Below are 18,174 nucleotides of genomic sequence, written 5' to 3'. Positions count from 1 at the left end.
CTTCTTTTTTTTTTTCTTTTTTTTTTTTTAAAGATTTTATTTATTTATTTGACAGAGACAGAGACAGCTAGCGAGAGAGGGAACACAAGCAGGGGGAGTGGGAGATGAAGAAGCAGGCTCATAGCGGAGGAGCCTGATGTGGGGCTCGATCCCATAATGCCGGGATCACGCCCTGAGCCGAAGGCAGACGCTTAACCGCTGTGCCACCCAGGCGCCCCTCTTCTTTTTCTAAACTTTTTTTTTTTTTAAGATTTTATTTATTTATGTGACAGAGAGACAGCCAGCGAGAGAGGGAACACAAGCAGGGGGAGTGGGAGAGGAAGAAGCAGGCTCACAGCGGAGGAGCCTGATGTGGGACTCGATCCCGGAACGCCAGGATCACGCCCTGAGCCGAAGGCAGACGCTTTAACGACTGCGCTACCCAGGGCTCTAAACTGTCTTTTAACAGATTTCCACCACTCTTCAAAAAAGATGGATAATGTTTTCTCTCAATCATGTTTGGCCACGCATAATCCAAAGTGTCTCAATCTTTAAGTCCTTTGCCCACACAGGACTATGAAACTATCCCCGCCCAGCCCCCTGGAGGAGACCGGTGTGCAAAAGTAGCATTTCCTGCATTTGAGGGATTCCTCTGTGTACTGTAAAGAAACCTCTCCACATGGCTGCAATCAGAGAAACCCTGCAGAGGGCAGGGAGCTCCATGGGAGAGGGCAAGACATACCTGATTTTAAGTCTCTTTCTGTCAGTGGCCCTTTCTGGCTTCCTGCAGTGAAACAGACAAGATAGAAGCTGATTCAGTGAGTTCCACAGTTCTTTGAAAACACTGGACTGCAAAGCTGAGAGCTGCACAGTCTACCACGGGAGCCACTTAAATTCTAACTTCAATCAATTTAAGATGAAATCAAATGAAACAATCTCTTGCTCTGTCTCATTGTCTGCGTGACCTGTGCTCCGGAGCCACATGGGGCCGGTGGTCACCTTAATGGGCTATGCAGGCAGCAAACCAAGGGGAATTCAATTAGCATTGATATAAGGGTTACTGAGACTCGACTAGCGCGTCAGGGTAGGTGGGGAAGGAGCATAAATGTCCCGTAGGGCAAGGTCAAGGCAATCCGTCTCTAACTTGATGACACACTGACTCCGTCTGGCTCTCAGGTCACGATGCTCCACATCGTCAGATTTCATGTGAAGTTTGGGAACACGATACGGAACCTGCATCATCCGATCTTAAGGCACAGCATTTACTCTTAGTCCTATACCAGAGTTGGCGAACAATGGCTGTGGGCTAAACGCAGCCCACCACCTGACTGTGTAAATAAAGTTTTATCGATACCCAACTGTGTGCATTTGTTTATGCACGGTCTTTAACCTTCCTGTTGCCACCGAGATCCAATGGGCTGCAGAGACAAAAGCGTTTACGCTCCAGCTGTCTGCAGGTTGCTGTCACCTGTTCTGTGCGCTGAGGGTAAAGCATCCTGCACTTTCCATCAGAGGGAGCAACTACTGAAAACCTGAAGTTTAAGGCAACTTTCAAATGCCTCCCACAGCCACCTCCTAATTCTTTCAGTGGCAGTTGCCTACTTACCTGTGAGCTCGGCGGACACAATGGTGCCATGGGCAGCCAGGGGGACGCCGTGCCCCTGCAGCCTTGCTCGGAGTCCCTGCTGCAACAGCTCCTCCTCCAGGCCCAGACTCAGTGACTGCAGGGCTCGCAGCAGGAAGTGTAGCCGGAAATGCACAAAGACACTGGAATTCCCAGCCCTGCAGGTAGGAGAGAAGCCCTTGGAGAGGGAGGGCTCCTACTGGAATCTTCCGGAATCTCCTGGGTGTCCAGTAGGGTTCCTTCACCCGAAGGAGGCCCTGACTCACCTGTAACTTAGCACAGTGCAGCCCACACAGCTGGCCTCCAACTCTGTCTTCTGAAAGCTGCTTACGAACTGCAACAGAAACAACAGCAGCACCCGCTGAGGCCATGGACTGGGTGCCTGTCCCGTGGGGACCTGCTGTGGACACACAGAGCTCGAGGACACAGAAAAGCGCCTCTTGTCACACTCAGTACACACAGCGGTCACAGAGCTGTGTCAATGACAGGGAAGAGGCACTTTGAAGTTGTTCGGATGAAAATATTGCCCTATCAGCAGATGGATGGATAAAATGGGGCCCATCCACGTGATGAGGAGCGAGGCGCCCACATGCGCTGCCCCAGGGATGGACCCAGAGCCCACGACGGTCAGGGAGGAAACCAGACACAGAAGGCCACACAGCGTGATTCTACGTGTGTGACACGTCCAGAACAGGCCCATCCACGGACGGAAGGGGGCTCGTGGGGGCCGGGGATTGATGGCTAATGGGGATGGCAATACTTTGGGAGTGATAGAATGTTCTGGAACTAGACAAAGGTAATGGTTGCATGATTTTGTGAATACACTAAATGCCACTGAATTGTTCACTTTAAAAATGGCTAATTTTGGGGCTCCTGGCTGGCTCTAGTCAGTAGAGTATCTGACTTAAAAAAAAAAAAAAGATTGATTGATTTGACAAAGCAAGCGAGCACAAGCCGGGGGAGGGGCAGAGGGAGAAGCAGGTTTCCCACTGAGCAGGGAGGCCGACAGGGGGTCTGATGCCAGAACCCAAGGATCATGACCTGAGCCAAAGGCAGACGCTTAACCGACTGAGCCACCAAGGGCCCTGAGCATCTGACTCTTGATTTCAGGGTTGTGAGTTCAAGCCCCACAATGGGTGCAGAGATCACTTAAGTAAAACTTTAAAAAAACAGTAAATTTTATATGAATTTTAGACTAAGAAAACCCTGCTTTGTGCGAACAGATGCTACTAGAACTTGCTTATCCTTCATGTGCTGTTTGAGGGACCACCATCCACTTCTCCCGGGACTGTCTCAGGTTTAACACAGAAAGGCTCCCATCCTGGGAACCGGGGTGGGTGGTTTTGGAGGTGCTGTCCCCAGTGGCGTCAAGGCTGGGAGTTCCTGGGAGTCCCTCGGGCACCGCATCTGACCTATACGTACAGTGACAAGATGTCCCAATTTACCTGCTCGCCTAGTGGAGTTATTAATAGCGTCCCTGTCCGTGGTTAGTGTTCTGGCCTGTGCGGTAAACCCGGTCACCATGCCTGCTCTCGGAGCTTACAATACACAGCTCTCCCTCCTAAAACTCCCTCCAACCTGTTTCTCTTATCTCCACTCTCCATGTCCACGTCCCTACTGCTTGCATTCAGACCTGCTGGCCCACAGAACAGTCCACAAATTTCAGCAAGTGTTCTCCGCCTGCCCTGCCCCACGTGCCAGCCACTGGTCACACACGGCTACTGAGCATCTGAAACATGGCTGGTACCACAGAGGAACTGGTTTTTACATTTTACATTCATGCTTAAATTTCAAACAGATACTCCAGTTACCAGGAAACTCTTTAAGTATATTTGGAGCAACTTAGGTATGTAAATGTTATGGAGTCTACATATCGATCAAGTACTCCTGATGGAAACTTAGCATCCATATTGAGATGTGAGTGCAAATGCGCACTGGGTTTTGAAGACTCAATACAAAAAAGAAAAAAAAAAGAATATGCACTGTCTCTTCAATACCTGCTTTATCTATGTCGATGACATAAGATGATAATATTTGGGATGTTCTGGGCTAAATAAAATATATTATTAAAATTAAACATACCTGTTTTCTTTTCCTTAATGTAGCTGCTAGAAAATTTTAAGTTATGCATGGGGCTTGTGGGGTTTTTTTAAAGATTTTATTTATTTATTTCACAGAGACAGACAGCCAGCGAGAGAGGGAACACAAGCAGGGGGAGTGGGAGAGGAAGAAGCAGGCTCCCAGCGGAGAAGCGTGACGTGGGGCTCGATCCCAGAACGCCGGGATCACGCCCTGAGCCGAAGGCAGACGCTCAACGACTGATCACCCGGGAGTCCCTGGGGCTTGTGTTTTATTTCTTTCGGACAGCGATTCAGGGTGTGGGACCGAGATCAGGAAACTAACACCCACAGGCCAAATTCGAGCCATTGCCTGTGTTTGCACAGTTCAGAAACTGAGAACGGTGTTTGAATCTTTAAATGGTTGAAGAAAATCAAAAGAAAAATAATATCTCATGTCACACGGAGATTATTTGAAGTGTGTATTTCAGTGTCCACAAATAAAGTTTTATTGGCACAGAGCCACATCCACTCACCCTCCAGTCCTCTGCAACACCTCTCAAGCTGCCTCATGCCAAGCTGAGTAGTTGGGCCGGAGAGTGTCTGGCCCCGAGAAGCCAGGGATCTTGCCTGTCTGGCCTTAGAGGAAAAGTGTGCTGACCCCGGTATGGCCGGGGGTGACCCAGCAATGCTGCCCTGCTTCTCTCAGGTCTTATCACACAGCCTCCAGGCCACAGGCAGACTGCTCCTTTCAAAACATGAATGCTCACCTAGTGACCCTCCTGCTTCTCTCTTAGAATGAAATTTAGAATACATTCTTGAGATATAATTCACCTACCTTAAATCTTACCTTTTAAGAGTGTACAACTGGATGGGTTTTAGTGCATTCACAGAGTTGTGCAGCCATCACCGCAACCAATTTTCAAACATTCCATCAGCCCAAAAGCAACCCCATCTCCCCTAAGAGTCATACCCCACCCCCAGCGCCCGGCTCCCACAAGCCCCCTTCCCGTCCGTGGAAGAGCCTGTTCTGGACGTGTCACCCCTGTGGACTCACACGCCGTGGGGCCTTCTGTGTCCGGTTCCCTCCCTGAGCGTCGTGGGCTCGGGGTCCATCCCCAGGCAGCGCGTGTGGGCGCCTCGCTCTTGCTTGCGGCTGACGGACACTCCCGCGCATGGTGGACTCCTCGTGTTTATCCATTCACCCACCGATGGGCATTTGGGTGTTTCCACTTTTTGGCTCTTGTGAGTCCTGCTGCTGTGGACATGGGTGTGCGGGCTTTCTGTGTGACGTGAACTTTCATTTCTCTTGGGTGGACACCTACACACAGAACCGCTGCATCATGGAAACCTTGTCTGACCTGACCGACGGCCTACCTGCTTCCACGGCAGCCGCCCTCTTTCAGGTTCCCACCAGCCTGTGTGTAGGTTCTGATCTCGCCCCTGGACTACAACGTATAGCCTTTCCAAGTGCCTGTGCGCCCAGCACGGGTCAGTCCCCACCGATGCTGCACTCCCCTGCATTCCAGAGCCCGCCAGTGCCGGCAACAGCGGCCTCATCCTCTTCGCCCCATGTGCCCTCTTCCCTGCCTCAGTGCCTGCCTGGGCTTCCCCCCTGCTCTGCTCTGCTCGCCCGGTCACAGCCCCTGGCCGCCCTCACCAGCCTTTCCAGAGTGGGCGTCAGCATGCCGTAGTACTCTGAGGTCTCTTGCTGCAAGCTGCGGGCATACTGGACCCCCTGCAGCTCAGCCGTGTGCTCCACGTCGACACCCTGTGTAGAGAGGGAGGCTGCGGACAAGACCAGCGCCCCGTGAGAGAGCCCCACTTCAGGGTCGGGGTGCAGTTAAGTCAGCTTCAAAGGCCCCCAGCCACCCAGGGGCCACTACCCTGGTGGGCCGACTTCCTGGGGGCCCCTGAACAATCACTAACAGTGTCCCCTTTCACCTCTCACACGTGTTCTGGGTTCCATGACGTCCACTATGGTCACCCACCTGAAGGCGCCCAGACGTCCCCTGGTTTTCTGAGGACAGGACTAGCTCCTGCTCACCAGTCTCTCCAGGTGTGCCTGGCTCAGGGCCTGAAACTGCCTTCAGCCAAATATGGCTGAAATGGCCTCGGCAGACCCTGTCTCCAATCTGGAGCAATTTCCACCAGACGCCACAGGGGCCTGACCACAGCCACAACCCTTGGACCAGTCCCATGATTCCACCCTGTGAAAGAACACGGGTTTCCAAGTGTTGGAAACACTGTGTCAAAAGTACACAACAGCGAAGACTCAGACCCATAAACACGGGTGGGTGGGAAGGGGCAGAGCAGGGGCAGAGGAGCGGCCGGCACGGCGGCGAGGCTGCACGTGGGCCATGTGGCGCGGGTGGCAGCTGCCCGCAGGCGAGCCCAGCACCACCTGTACACTTGTCCAGCCACGTGCCACATGCCTGCTCTGCTCCAGTCACAGAAAGTACACGAGAGCCGAGACGAAGAGTCACAAAAAGTTTTAAAGTAAAGATTACAGTAGCAACCACTGAAAACATGGCTTTCTAACTGTTGAAAATGTGTTAGAACTCACAAAATGACACACTAGCAAAAAAAATGATCATAATTAAGATTTACCAAAAAAATGAAAGCTGTGACCACATAAACCATAAAAGCTGGGTCCCAATTCTATGTATTGTGAACAAATATTCATCTAGGTAGATATTTAGATCTTTGTTTATTCAATACAGTGGAATACATGTTGTGTGCCAATTCCAAACACAGTTTCTTTTCTCATTTGAGAAGTGAAAAATAGAAACGAGCGCCCTGTCGTATGGGCCAAAGCGTTTTTGCTCCATACCACGACTAAGCCCGTCTTTCTTTCTTTTCTTTTTTTCTTTCTTTCTTTCTTTCTTTCTTTCTTTCTTTCTTTTTCTTTCTTTCCTTTCTTTCTTTCTCTCTCTCTCTTTCTTTCCTTTTTTATCCCCACTACACCCAACGTGGGACTTGAACTCACAACCCCAAGATCAAGAATCGCCCGCTCCACGGACTGAGCCAGCCGGGCGCACCCCCCAAGCCTGTTCTCCCTCTGAAGTAATGACAGACCCACAGGAAGCTCAGAAATAGCAGGGAGACCCCGTGTGCCCGACGCCCAGCTTCTCTCCAGGCTAACATCACCAACTAAAATTTGCGCTGTGTGGGAAGGGAATACATCTTAATTTTAATTAAAGAAAAATTTAAAAACTGTGTAAACGCTTCTTGAGTCTTCCTCAGTTTAGGGGTCCTGATGGGGATTGTATTTATGTTGCTCTCAACATGTGTGTGCGCTTCTAGGATGCCCCTGCCTCCCCTAGCGTGACACACGCACACACACGCGCTCACACGCACACACACTCACAGCACAAAGTTTCCTGCCTTTGACTCCCACAGCCGTCGGGGGGCCTCTGCCAGTCACGCCAGGCTGCGAGATACTCCAGACGTTCCACGATATAAACACAAAATATAACCAATAGAGACGCGTGCTACATATAAAAATCAAGGAAGCCCACACAGGATCGCCAACTTACTGTTTTGCCACAGGAGAACACTTTCTCTCAAACTGCCACTTATTACCATTATCTTATGAATGAAAGGTGACTTCGCATCCCCAAATAAAACTGCAGGAAGCTCAAAACAAGCCTGTTTCAGAGCAGTGCTGCCCAGAACGTCCTGTGATGACGGAATGTTCTAGATGACGCTGTCCAGTGCAGCGTCCGTGAGCTGACTGCGAAGGTGGCGGGTGGGGACGAGGAATTGACTTTTTTTTTAAGTAGGCTCCACGCCGGACGCCGAGTAACTCACGACCCTGAGATCAAGACCTGAGCTGAGATCAAGTCTGACGCTCCACGGACTGAGCCCCCCAGGCGCCCCCAGGAAATGCCTTGTAAGTATTATTTAACATTCACTGCTTTCACTCTAACCAGGCCCAGGCGCGGGGCTGCCGTCCCCCGCAGCACTGAGGCAGACAACACGGGAAGAGCTGCTGTCTGTGTGGCTAACAATGAAAATGGCTCGTGGGGAACGTCCACATAAATGTGACGGGGAATCTAGCACATGCAGTGGAAGGAGCGGCAAGCCCCCAAAGGGTGTGCAGACCCTACTGTCACCTCGCGCATTCTCACAACACAGCACGGGGTATCATCTCCGGACACGCGCCTGTGTGTGTAGACCTGCGAGGCTGTAAACCACGGAGACGTCACAGGGAAAACCCGGGACTTCGTGGCCAGCTGCGGTGACTGGTTCCATACTTTACAATAGGACAACACTGTGAACGGACGTAATGGACCCACGTGGTTCAAAATCAGAAGCCACCAAAGGGCATCTGGTGACCAATGTCCCTCCTGTGCTCCACCGCCTGCTGTCCTACCCAGAGGTAACCGGTTAGTCAGGCTCTGAAACTTCCTCCAGAAAGACAACTGGTGCACACAGGAAACGTGTTTCCCTTTCTTGCCACTCGGCACCTCTCCCTACTTTTTCTAACGTAGGCATCTCTAGATCATTCTGCCGAAACGTAAAAAGAGCTTCCTCTGTTTATAACCGCAGCCCCACACTGTATAGCGAGGCCACGGTTTTGTATGGTTCACCCTAAATCATATGATTACCCACTGGAAGCAAACATGAAAACAGGGGCCATAGTGAATTACAGGAGCATAAACCACTGTTCATGGGGGGGGGGCAGGGAAAGAGAGACAGGGAATCTCAAGCAGACTCGACACCCGGCACGGAGCCTGATGCGGGGCTCGATCTCACGACCTTGAGATCACGACCTGAGCTGAAATCGAAAGTCGGACGCTTATCCCACTGAGCCACCCAGGCTCCGCACTGTTCATTCTTTACACTTCAAAAAGTATAAGTAGTTTTCAAATTTCTCAATATTTAAGAGTTCATTTCATTGTCCGTATTTGTCTCCTTTTTCACCCCATGCGGAAAACTTCCCAGGAGAGCCTGGTCCATGGAAAATGTGAATACCTGGTGCCTGGCCTGCCCATGCCCCCACCCACCCACCCCAGACCGCCACCCAGTGCACACCAGGCCCAGGCTCCTGGCCTGCCTGACTTACTCCTGGTGGCCTGAGGGCCAGCCTTCAGTTCCATGCCTGCATGCTCAGCCCTTTGATTCTGGGATCGTAACATGGATACCACTGAGCCACCTCGAAGTATCTTTGTGCAAGTCGCCCGGTGTGTGAACCCGTGCAAGCCCACAGCCGCTTACCCATGAGGACTCCCAGGGTGACCATGACAATGCTGGTGGCCACCACCGTGGAGAGGGCCACACGGCAGCACGTGGCATCCAGAGCTGGGACTTCCTTTGCTGCCCCAGGCACAGGCTGTAAGTCACCGGTGGTGGGTTCCATGGCTCCTAGACACGGGGAAGGTGACCTGGATGCCAGCAAGAAAGGACCAAAAAACAAGGTCAGAGCTGGAGGATGCTTCTTGTCCTCTAAGCAAGGGTTTCACTTGTGCATATGTGCCAGCCTTCCACAGCACCCTAGGCACCTGTCTCAAACGTCACAAAACACGGGTTCAGGGGCGCCTGGGGGGCTCGGTCCGTTAAGCATCTGCCTTCAGCTCAGGTCATGATCCCAGGGTCCTGGGATCGAGTTCCGCATCAGCCTCCCTGCTGAGCAGGGGAGTCAGCTTCTCCCTCTGCTGCTCCCCCTGCTTGTGCTCTCTCACTCTCTCTCTGACAAATAAGTAGAATCTTTAAAAAACAAAAACAAACAAAAAAACCCCACAAAACATGGGTTCAGTGGGACTGCTGGCTGGGCCTGTGCATGTGGGCTCCCTGTGCGCCGCTGGGGCCAGGAGGGATGCACGACTTTCCTGTGACCCTTGTAACAAATCACCACAAACCTGGTGCCGGGAAGGAACCAAATTTATTACTGAGCAGTTCTGGGCTCGGAAGTCCTAAAACGCAGGGGCGGGCAGGGCTGGCCCCCCGGGGCCCCAGGGAGACCCGGCTCCTGCCTCTTCCTGGCCCATGACACCCCCTCCATCCTCACTGCCGGCAGCGCGGGGTCTGCCCGTCTCTGGGGCTCCCGCCCTCTGCCTCCCTCTCCTGAGGACCTCGTGAGGACGCCGGGCCCCCGGGGAGCCCAGGCTCACCCCCACCTCGGGGCCTTGACAAGGTCCTCTCTGCCGCACGAGGCAACAGTTACAGGTCCCGGGACCGGAACGGGGACGTCTCGCAGCACATGGACACTGAGCGAACAAGATGGAGCCTGGCCCCGGCGCTAGCTCCAGTGCCCGCGGCGTCCTTCGTGGCCCTGGACTCTACGCGACCACCCGCGGCCGCCAGCATCCCCGCCAGAGGGACAGGCCTCTGCCCTCCTCCGCTGCCGGTACGCCAGGCACTGATCCTCCCTAGGGCCTCAGCTCCCAGAGGACCGGGAACAGCCATGTGCTCCTCTGTGTTCTGGCGTCCAGCGCGCCCCTTCAGGCAGTCTCGCGAGAGATCCGAGACAGGGGCGTGGGGGGGGGGGGCTGTCCCACTACAAGGGGGCCTTGATCATAGTCTCGCGAGAGACCGAGACGAGGGTCCCACTAGGCCGGGCCTTGAGCGCAGTGTCGCGAGAGATCCGAGCTGGGGTCTCACGAGGTCGCCCCTTGATCGCGGTCTCGCGAGAGACTCCGCCGAGGCCCGCCGAGGCCTTGTTGCAAGTTCTCAGCACCGGAGCGCGAGGCTGTGTCCGTCAGGAGCGGTGCGTGCTACTCTTTGGTCTCCTGGGAAGGCTGCGAGGCGACAAGAGCAGCTGCGGCCTCACCGCGCCGGCCTCCAGCTTCCGCCTGTCAGGTGCGCAGAGGGCCGCCCGCCGGGCCACCTTTCCTCCAGGGACGCCCGGTTCTGGGAAAGCAGCCCCCGCCCCCCCGAGTCTGCGGATCTCCTGCACGCACCCTCTCTGCGCAGGCCTCCCCGCCTTCCCCGCCGGGCTCCGGCCGTGGGCGCCACGACGCCGCAGAGAGGGAGGCTGGGGGAGCCCCCCTAGTCGGTGCGCGGAGGCGGCCGACGGTTCCCAGAGGTCGCAGAGCTGCTTGGGGGCCTGTGGGCACGAATGGCAGGCCGGGGTGTCAGGGGGAATACTGGGCACCCAGGTACGCTCGAATTTCAGATGAGCGAAGCATGCTTTTGTGGCATAAATGTGTCCCTGGCGTGGTTTATTTTACGTGGCTAGTTGGCTAGGTTATGGTGCCGGGTTTTCCGGTCAAACATTATTGTAAGTATTGCCCTGAAGCTGATTTTTAGAAGTAATTAACTCTTTTAAAAAAGATTTTATTTATTTATTTGAGGGAGAGGGAGAGCACAGAGGAAGAGAGGGAGAAGCAGAGGCCTCGCTGAGCAGGGAGCCCGATGTGGGACTCCATCCCAGGACCCCGGGATCATGTCCTGAGCGAAGGCCGACGCTTAATGGCCCGAGCCACCCAGGCTCCCCCAGATGTAATTAACTTCCAAATTAGTAGAGGTTGAGTAGAGCAGGTGACCTTCCCTGTTGTGGGTGGGCCACGTGCCATCAGTTGAAGACCTTTGGAGGAGAGGAAGGGGGCTTGGGCCGCAGCATCAACTCTGCCCTGGGTCTCCAGTCTGCTTTCGGGTTTCTGACTTGCCAGCCCCCATGGCGTGTGAGCCAGTTCCTTAAAATACCTCTCTCCTTCTTGTTGGCTCTGTTTCTCTAGAGAAACTCACTAATACGGTCCTTCATATGTCTTGTGCAACATTTGGGACATCCTTATGCTAAAAAAAAGTATTTGCTGTTTATTTGAAATTCAGATTTGTGTGACTCTGCTATACGTTCATTGTTAAGTCTGGAAGAATATGCTGGGGCCCAGCCAAAATATTCCATCCTCAAGGGAGTGTGTCCCTGGTGGGAATGGCCACTCCATGCCTCACCGCCACCATCTGGAGCTGATGAGAAAGGGGAGATGTGCGGGGGTGGCGGGGAGTGAGGCTGTATAACACTTACCCCTTTATTCTTACACTTGAGCTGAATTGCCTTCTGAGGAGCCAGGGAATCTCTAAGAATCACTTGATGAAATGTTTTAGGGACAAAGACACCAAGATTCACCTCTGTGATTAGGCCTGGAAACTCAAGTTTAGTGTATGAGCTCATTGACACTCCCCCAACCAAACACACACACACTATATTCATTCAGCCCCGGCTGCCCCTGCTACCCCCCCCCCAAGCCTGTGGGTTTTCTAAGGATGCCTGTGTTCTCGGAATTGTCTTGTCATCACTGTCATTAGGGCACAGAAGGGGCCCGATGCTATTTAACATCGAATATAGAAGCACTATTCATTCAGCTTTCTGCCCATCTGATATTTATGACGGGCCAGGCCTGGATGCTCTGTGCTGAGTACCGAGCCCTGAATGAGGTAGATGAGATTCTCTGAGCTCAGAGAGCTTAAATCTTAGTGGCAGACACCCAAATAAATTGAAATTACAGCTACAATTAAGGCTGGAAAATAAAGATGTGTCCACGGGGTTTTGAGTCTATAAAAAGAAGCTTTGATCTAGACAGGGGGTCAGGAAGGGTTTCCTGGGGGAGGAATGTGTTATCTGAGTTCTGAAGGATAAGCAGGAATTCAGTAAGTGCCCATGGAAGGAACAGATTTCCACACAGCAAGGACAAAAGGCATAAAGCCCTGTAGCAGGAGGGGGGCCAATGCAGAGAAGGTGTGTCTGTCAGCTGCTGCTTCTCAGCACATTACCGCAGATGTAGCAGCTTAGAACAACACACAGTCATTTTCTTGCAGTTTCTGTGGTCAGGATACTGGCATATCTCAGCTGGGTCCTCTACTCAGGTTCTCACTAGGCTGCGAGCGAGGTGTTGGCTGGGCTGCATTCTCATCCGGAGGCTCAGCTGGGGAGGGATCCACTTCTGAGCTCCCTGTTGTTGCCAGAATTTGTTTCCTTGCAGTTGTGGGGCTGAGGCCCCCACTTCCTTGCTGTCTGTTGACCAGGGGCTGGCCTTAGATCACAGGCTCCTGAACACAGCAGCCACTTTGTCAAGGCCAGTGGAGGAAACTCACTGCAGTGTACTAAGATGGAGTTGTACAGAATGTAAGGCAGCAATGGGAGCCACATCCTGACACCTTGCTCATCTAATGGGACCGAATCAAGGGAGCAACCATGGCATCATAGTCAGCACTTCTCACTCAGAGGGAAAGGGTTACACAGGGCATGTGTGCCGGGGGGGGGGGGCAGAAATCTTAGGGCCCTCTTAGAATTCTACCACAGAAATCACAAGCAGTGGCAGTCTGAAATGCACATGGGGATAAGCAGGGTGCATATCTCACTGGATTGCAAATCTAAAATTACTTCTAGAAAATTAATGATTCCAAGAAGAAGTCATAGCTAATTAAATAAAATATTTAGCTGAGATCAAGAGTCAGACACTTAACTGACTGAGCCACACAGGTGCCCCTAAATAAAATATTTAGAACTGAACAATCTTGGATATGCTTCATGTCAAAATACTGGATGCAGCCAAAGCTGTCCTTAGCAGTCACTGTCAGTGTCACATCAAGCCACACAGCTGGACAGATGCCAACTAAACGCTGTGGTCACCAGAGTCTGACTGATCCTGCCTAGAAAACACGGATTGCTGGCCTCAGTGCACACACAGCACCACTGCCCCAAGGTCCGCTGCCGGAGTCCTGGTGTCCTTGGAAAAGAAGGCCACGTTTTGGGTTTTGCTGTCCCAAGCAAAACCCCTTCTATGTACCAGTGGCCCACGGAGTACTCACGGGGTCAGTGTGCCTGCTTTCTCTTCTCTTAATTTTTCCTGAAGAAGCATCTGAGAAGGCCAGTCTGGCCAGAAGAGAATGGAGTGGGAATTCAAGGGGATAAAGAGATCTCGTTAAAAGGATATGTAGGCAGAATTTAGGATTGCTCAAAAAGAAAGGCCAGACTTTGTCCTCAGTTCCTGGGAGGCTGAAGCAGCCATGTGGGCATTCAGTGAATCAGTCAGTGAATCAGTCATGCCTATGCTGTGGAGCCCCAGTAAAAACTCTGGGCCCCAAAACTGGAAGTTAGGGGGGCCACCTGGATTGGTGATACTCCATGTGTGTCATCTCGTGTGCCCTGAGAACAACGCCCCCTGGCTGGACGGGGGAGAGAACGATGGAAGCGCCATGCTTGGTGTTTCTCCTGGTGCTGTAGACTAATGTCTATGTGTCCCCAAATCCATATGCGGAAACCCTACTCCCCAAGGTGATGGTATTAGGAGGTGGGGGCTCTGGGAGGGGATTAGGTCATAGGGTGCAGCCCCTGTGAATGGGATGAGAGCCCTTATAAGAGAGGCCCCAGCGAGCTCCCTGACCCCCCCCCCCATGTGAGGACACAGCGAGAATATGGCCATTTGTGAAGTGAAGCAGATTCTCACCAGGCATGGAAGCCACTGGCACCTCGAACTTGGCCTTCCAGCTTCCGGAACCATGAGCCACTGATGGTGGCTGCTAGAGCCGCCTGAGTGGACTAAGCTGCCCTGTGCCGTGCCGTCCTCTCTCTGATCTTAACCTGACATGTTGATCCCTGTGAACCATAACTGTGGCTACAACAGCTTTTAGTGAGTTCCGAGTCATTCTAGGGAATTGCCACACCCACGAGTGGTGTGGGGGGATCTCCCTGTGTGTCTCCTGGGGCTGCCAGAACAGGGCACCACGAACTGAGTGGTTCAAACAGCAGAGACTGATTCTCTCCTGGCTCTGGAGGTCAGAAGTCCAAAATCAAGGTGGCGGCAGGGCTGGTTCCTTCTGGGGCCACAAAGGGGAACCTGCCCCAAGCTCGCTCCTAGATTCTGCTGGTCACAGCAATCATGGTGACCCTTGGCCTATAGAAGTGTCACCTCACGTCTGCCTCCGTCTTCCCAGGACGTTCTCCCCGTGTGCATGTCTGTCCAAGTGTCCCTTTTCATAAGGACACCAGTCATATAGGACTAGGGCTCACCCTCATGACCTCATTTTAATTTGATCACCTCTGTAAAGACCCTCTTTCCAAATAATTATTCTGAGGTATTGGGGGTTCGGACTTCAACATGAAATTTGAGGGGACACAGTTCACTCCAGAACACGCCTGCACTTGCACAGGGCATCAGACGTGGGGGCAGTCTTCACCTCTGACTTTATAGTTGGCCGTACACTCCTCACCAAGGAAGAATTAGAGAGATTTCACACCCGTTAGGATGGCTGTTCTCAAAAACAGACAGAGTAGATGAGGATTGAAATCGGAAGTCCCGTGGGAATGGAAAATGGGGCGGTCGCCGGGGAAAACGGTATGGTGACTCCTCCAACAGTGAAATACAATTACCATGTGAATTACTTAGAATTGTCACAGGGTGACCATAGGAACCAGCAATCCCATTCGAGGTCTACACCCAGAGGAACTGGAAGCAGGGTCGTGAGGCTCTTGCACACCTGTGTTCACGGCAGCAGCATCCACAGCAGCCAGGAGGCAGACGTGCCCCACGTGTCCATCAGTGCATGAAGGATGAACACAGCACGATCCGTCCACGCGCTGGAACACGACCCAGCCCTAGGATGAAGGGACCCCGACACCTGCCACGACGTGGACGGACCCCAAGGACACTGGGCTCAGCGAGAGCAGCCAGACCCAGAAGGACACATCCCGCAGGACCCCACTCCCAGGGGGTCCCCAGAGGAGTCCCGTCCACACAGACAAAGAGGAGCTGGTGGGAGCCAGGGCTGGGGCAGGGGGTGGGGGAGTCCATGCTTCCTGGGGACAATCGTCTCCGTGTGGGGAGACGGAACGTTCTGGAGACGAGGGTGGGGGTGGCTGCAGGACGGGGTGAGTGTGCTTCATGCCGCGGGGCTGTGCACCTGGGGACGGTTACGGTGGTGAATTTTACGTCATGTGTTTTATCACAAGAAGGAAGGAAAAAAGAAGTGGAAAGGAGGGAGGGGAGGAAGGAATGAAGGGAGGGAGGGATCAGGAGAGCGAGAGAGGAGGCACATACACTACAAACTGGAGGAGCTGAGGAGGACGCCAAGAACCATGGGGACTGTTTCCATGCAGAAACATCCAGAATGTGGAGAGCCAGGAGCCAGCCTCTGAACAAACGAACTCAGGAGAGGCTGAGCCGCCTGCTGGCTGCACGTCTGAGTCCTGATGAGCCCTGGGCTGGACTCGCACCAGTGCATTCGCGCCCCGGCACGACCCCCACGCGGCCTCCTCCAAGGGCAGAGAAACCTCATCCGGCAGTTGGCAGGCGTGGTGGAGGGCAGATAAAAATCAGGCTACAAAATCTGCCTTTGAACCAAGCAAGGCTCAGAAAAGGCAGTGACTGTTTGGTCCAGACAATCTGACAGTGTCTCTGGGCACTTCTACAGAAATGGCATTTTGCTTAGACCCTGTGGCAGGCAGAATAGTGGCCCCAAAGATGTCCATGTCCTAGTCCTTAGGACCTTGGGTATGTCATCTCGCACATTAAAGGGACCTTGCAGGTGGGACCTTGTCAAGGCCCCCGAAGTGGGGGTGGCCCTGGGTTTCCGGGGGGGGGGCTGGCATCCTCAAGAGACAGAGGCAGAGGTTGGGAGTCCCAGAGATGGGTGGACCCTGCGCTACTGGTGGTGAGGATGGAGGAGGGGCCACGGGCAAGGGATGTGGGGTCTCTGGAAGCGGGAAAAGGCAAGAGCCAGATCTCCCTGGGGCCCCAGGGGGACCAGACCTGCCCACACCTGGGTTTAGCCCTGGGAGATGCATCGTTACGGCAGCAGCTGGAAGCTAATACAGGATTTTGTGGGCAACGCTGACCCAGGAGAGAGAGTTGAGTGTTGATTCAGGACATTGGGCATCTTTATAGGAAAAACACCCTGAAATCAGGACTTGCCCTTCCCCCAGAGCGCTCTCTAGTCAGACAGAAGGAGTGCTGGTCATCAGAAGACCAATATGCACACTCGGGCTTTAGCCCAGCTCATTTTGTGACCCCCAGGAAGGTAGTTAACCTCTTCAGGCCTAGTTACGGCCAGTGATCGGCTTTATCCCTTTAGTTCTCTGTTCCAGTGGCACGTGGGGCGGTAGTATCATTTTTGTCTTCCCAGATCCTTTTCTTTGGGGAAGGTTCACCCCAGTCATGGTGCCCCACCCACCTGGCCACCAGACACGGCTCTCATGCCCACCGCCATCCATGCTAGGGCCACACTGGATCCGGGCCTGTCAGTCACACTGCCCACCCCCTCACTCCTGTCAGCAGTTGGCCCAAGGGGTTGTACGTGACTGAAGCAAGCCAACCAAGGTTCTTCCCTGAGTTTCAGCTGTATGAAATTGCCCTTTTTCTAGACCAAAAACAACAGGACATGATCAATTTCATACAGTTCAACTAATAATGAAAAGGAAGAAGCATTCTTCACAATGGGGCTCCCAAACTGCCATAGGTAGGCTTGGGGCCATTGGCTGCCATCTTGACTGCCAACAGGAAGAAAGATGAGATCAATGCCTTGAAGGAAGAGACCAGGTGGACGTGAGGGGCACAGCCAGGCAATAATTTCAAGGGACAAGACAGGGTGACCCAGCTCTGCCAGAGGCCAGACCTTCTGGATTGCCCAGGCAAGGGAGCCAATCTTTGCTTGAACTGCTGCAGGATGGGGCCATCGCCTTATAAGATCAAGATTTATGGCTCATGGACAAACCAAAACAGAGCGCAGTAACTTCTACAAGGACGCTAAAGAAAATGCTCTTCACCCACCTCTTCAGCTATGGTACAATAAAGCAAAACAACAACAAAAACACTTGAGTCAACACAATGTCAGGGCTATTGGAGTTACAGCTGTTTTCACCTCCACACACATGGGGATGCCCATTTCCCCAAGGTCTTTGCAGACTCATGGACATACGGCCTCAACCAATTGGTGGTCAGGAGAGGAAACTCCATCCTAAGCTCCTCTTCCATTCTGATCAGGGGATCCCTGGAGGCATCAGGAGTGATAGAGAGGCCTCCTGGGAGGTCTTTGTGTTCTCACTAACTGGCTCCTTTGCTGGTCAAATCTTGATGGGACCATGTAAGTAGTCACAAAGCAAACCATGTTGAACCATCTGTTGCACCCATGCCACAGTCCCTGCAAAAGCCCCTTCTCATCACTGTCTGTAAGCCCTCTCCCACCCCATTCTCCATGGCTCCTTTCTCTGGTGCTACCCCTAAGAGAGTCCACAGCACCAATGATCATTTATCCACCAGCAACCCCCACAGAGAAGTTTACAGTTCCCGTCTCTTCTGGAGCTTCGGATGGGAATGGACACTTGGACATCTCTACGTACATCTCAGCATGTCCCGAGTGGGGTGTGTCTTATCCCAGCAAAGCTACTCACTTCTCCCTCCCCTGAGTTCTGGGGACCACCTCTCCCAAAGCTGCTGTAGACCAGCACCCTACCCACCCCATCTTCCATCACTTCATCTTCCTTCCCCTCCTTGCTGGTCACCTTCAAATCTGGCCACTCACCTCCTTCCTCCTCTCCAGGGATCCCACTCACCCATTCCTGCTCCTGTACCTTCA

At 53.1% G+C, this 18,174-nt stretch overlaps 1 protein-coding gene across 2 annotated transcripts in view; it reads right to left on the bottom strand.

The window, feature by feature from the left end:
• Positions 1-9,025, bottom strand: part of TMPRSS9 (transmembrane serine protease 9) — a 30,419-nt gene extending 21,394 nt beyond the window's left edge. Inside the window, exons 1-5 of one of the 2 annotated variants that reach the window (XM_044377906.2) lie at positions 8,884-9,025; positions 5,321-5,448; positions 1,870-1,937; positions 1,582-1,761; positions 722-759 (exon numbers count right to left, since the gene is read on the bottom strand). In XM_044377906.2, the coding sequence (XP_044233841.2) occupies positions 722-759; positions 1,582-1,761; positions 1,870-1,937; positions 5,321-5,448; positions 8,884-9,025 (556 nt within the window). The remainder of the gene's footprint in view (positions 1-721; positions 760-1,581; positions 1,762-1,869; positions 1,938-5,320; positions 5,449-8,883) is intronic. The other variant, XM_026480989.3, reaches the window with a different exon arrangement.
• Between the last annotated feature and the right edge of the window lie 9,149 nt (positions 9,026-18,174).

Source organism: Ursus arctos, unplaced genomic scaffold, assembly GCF_023065955.2.
Source record: "Ursus arctos isolate Adak ecotype North America unplaced genomic scaffold, UrsArc2.0 scaffold_14, whole genome shotgun sequence".
Taxonomy (NCBI): domain Eukaryota; kingdom Metazoa; phylum Chordata; class Mammalia; order Carnivora; family Ursidae; genus Ursus; species Ursus arctos.
Note: the sequence above shows the minus strand (reverse complement) of the source record. Positions and strands in the feature narration are given on the sequence as shown.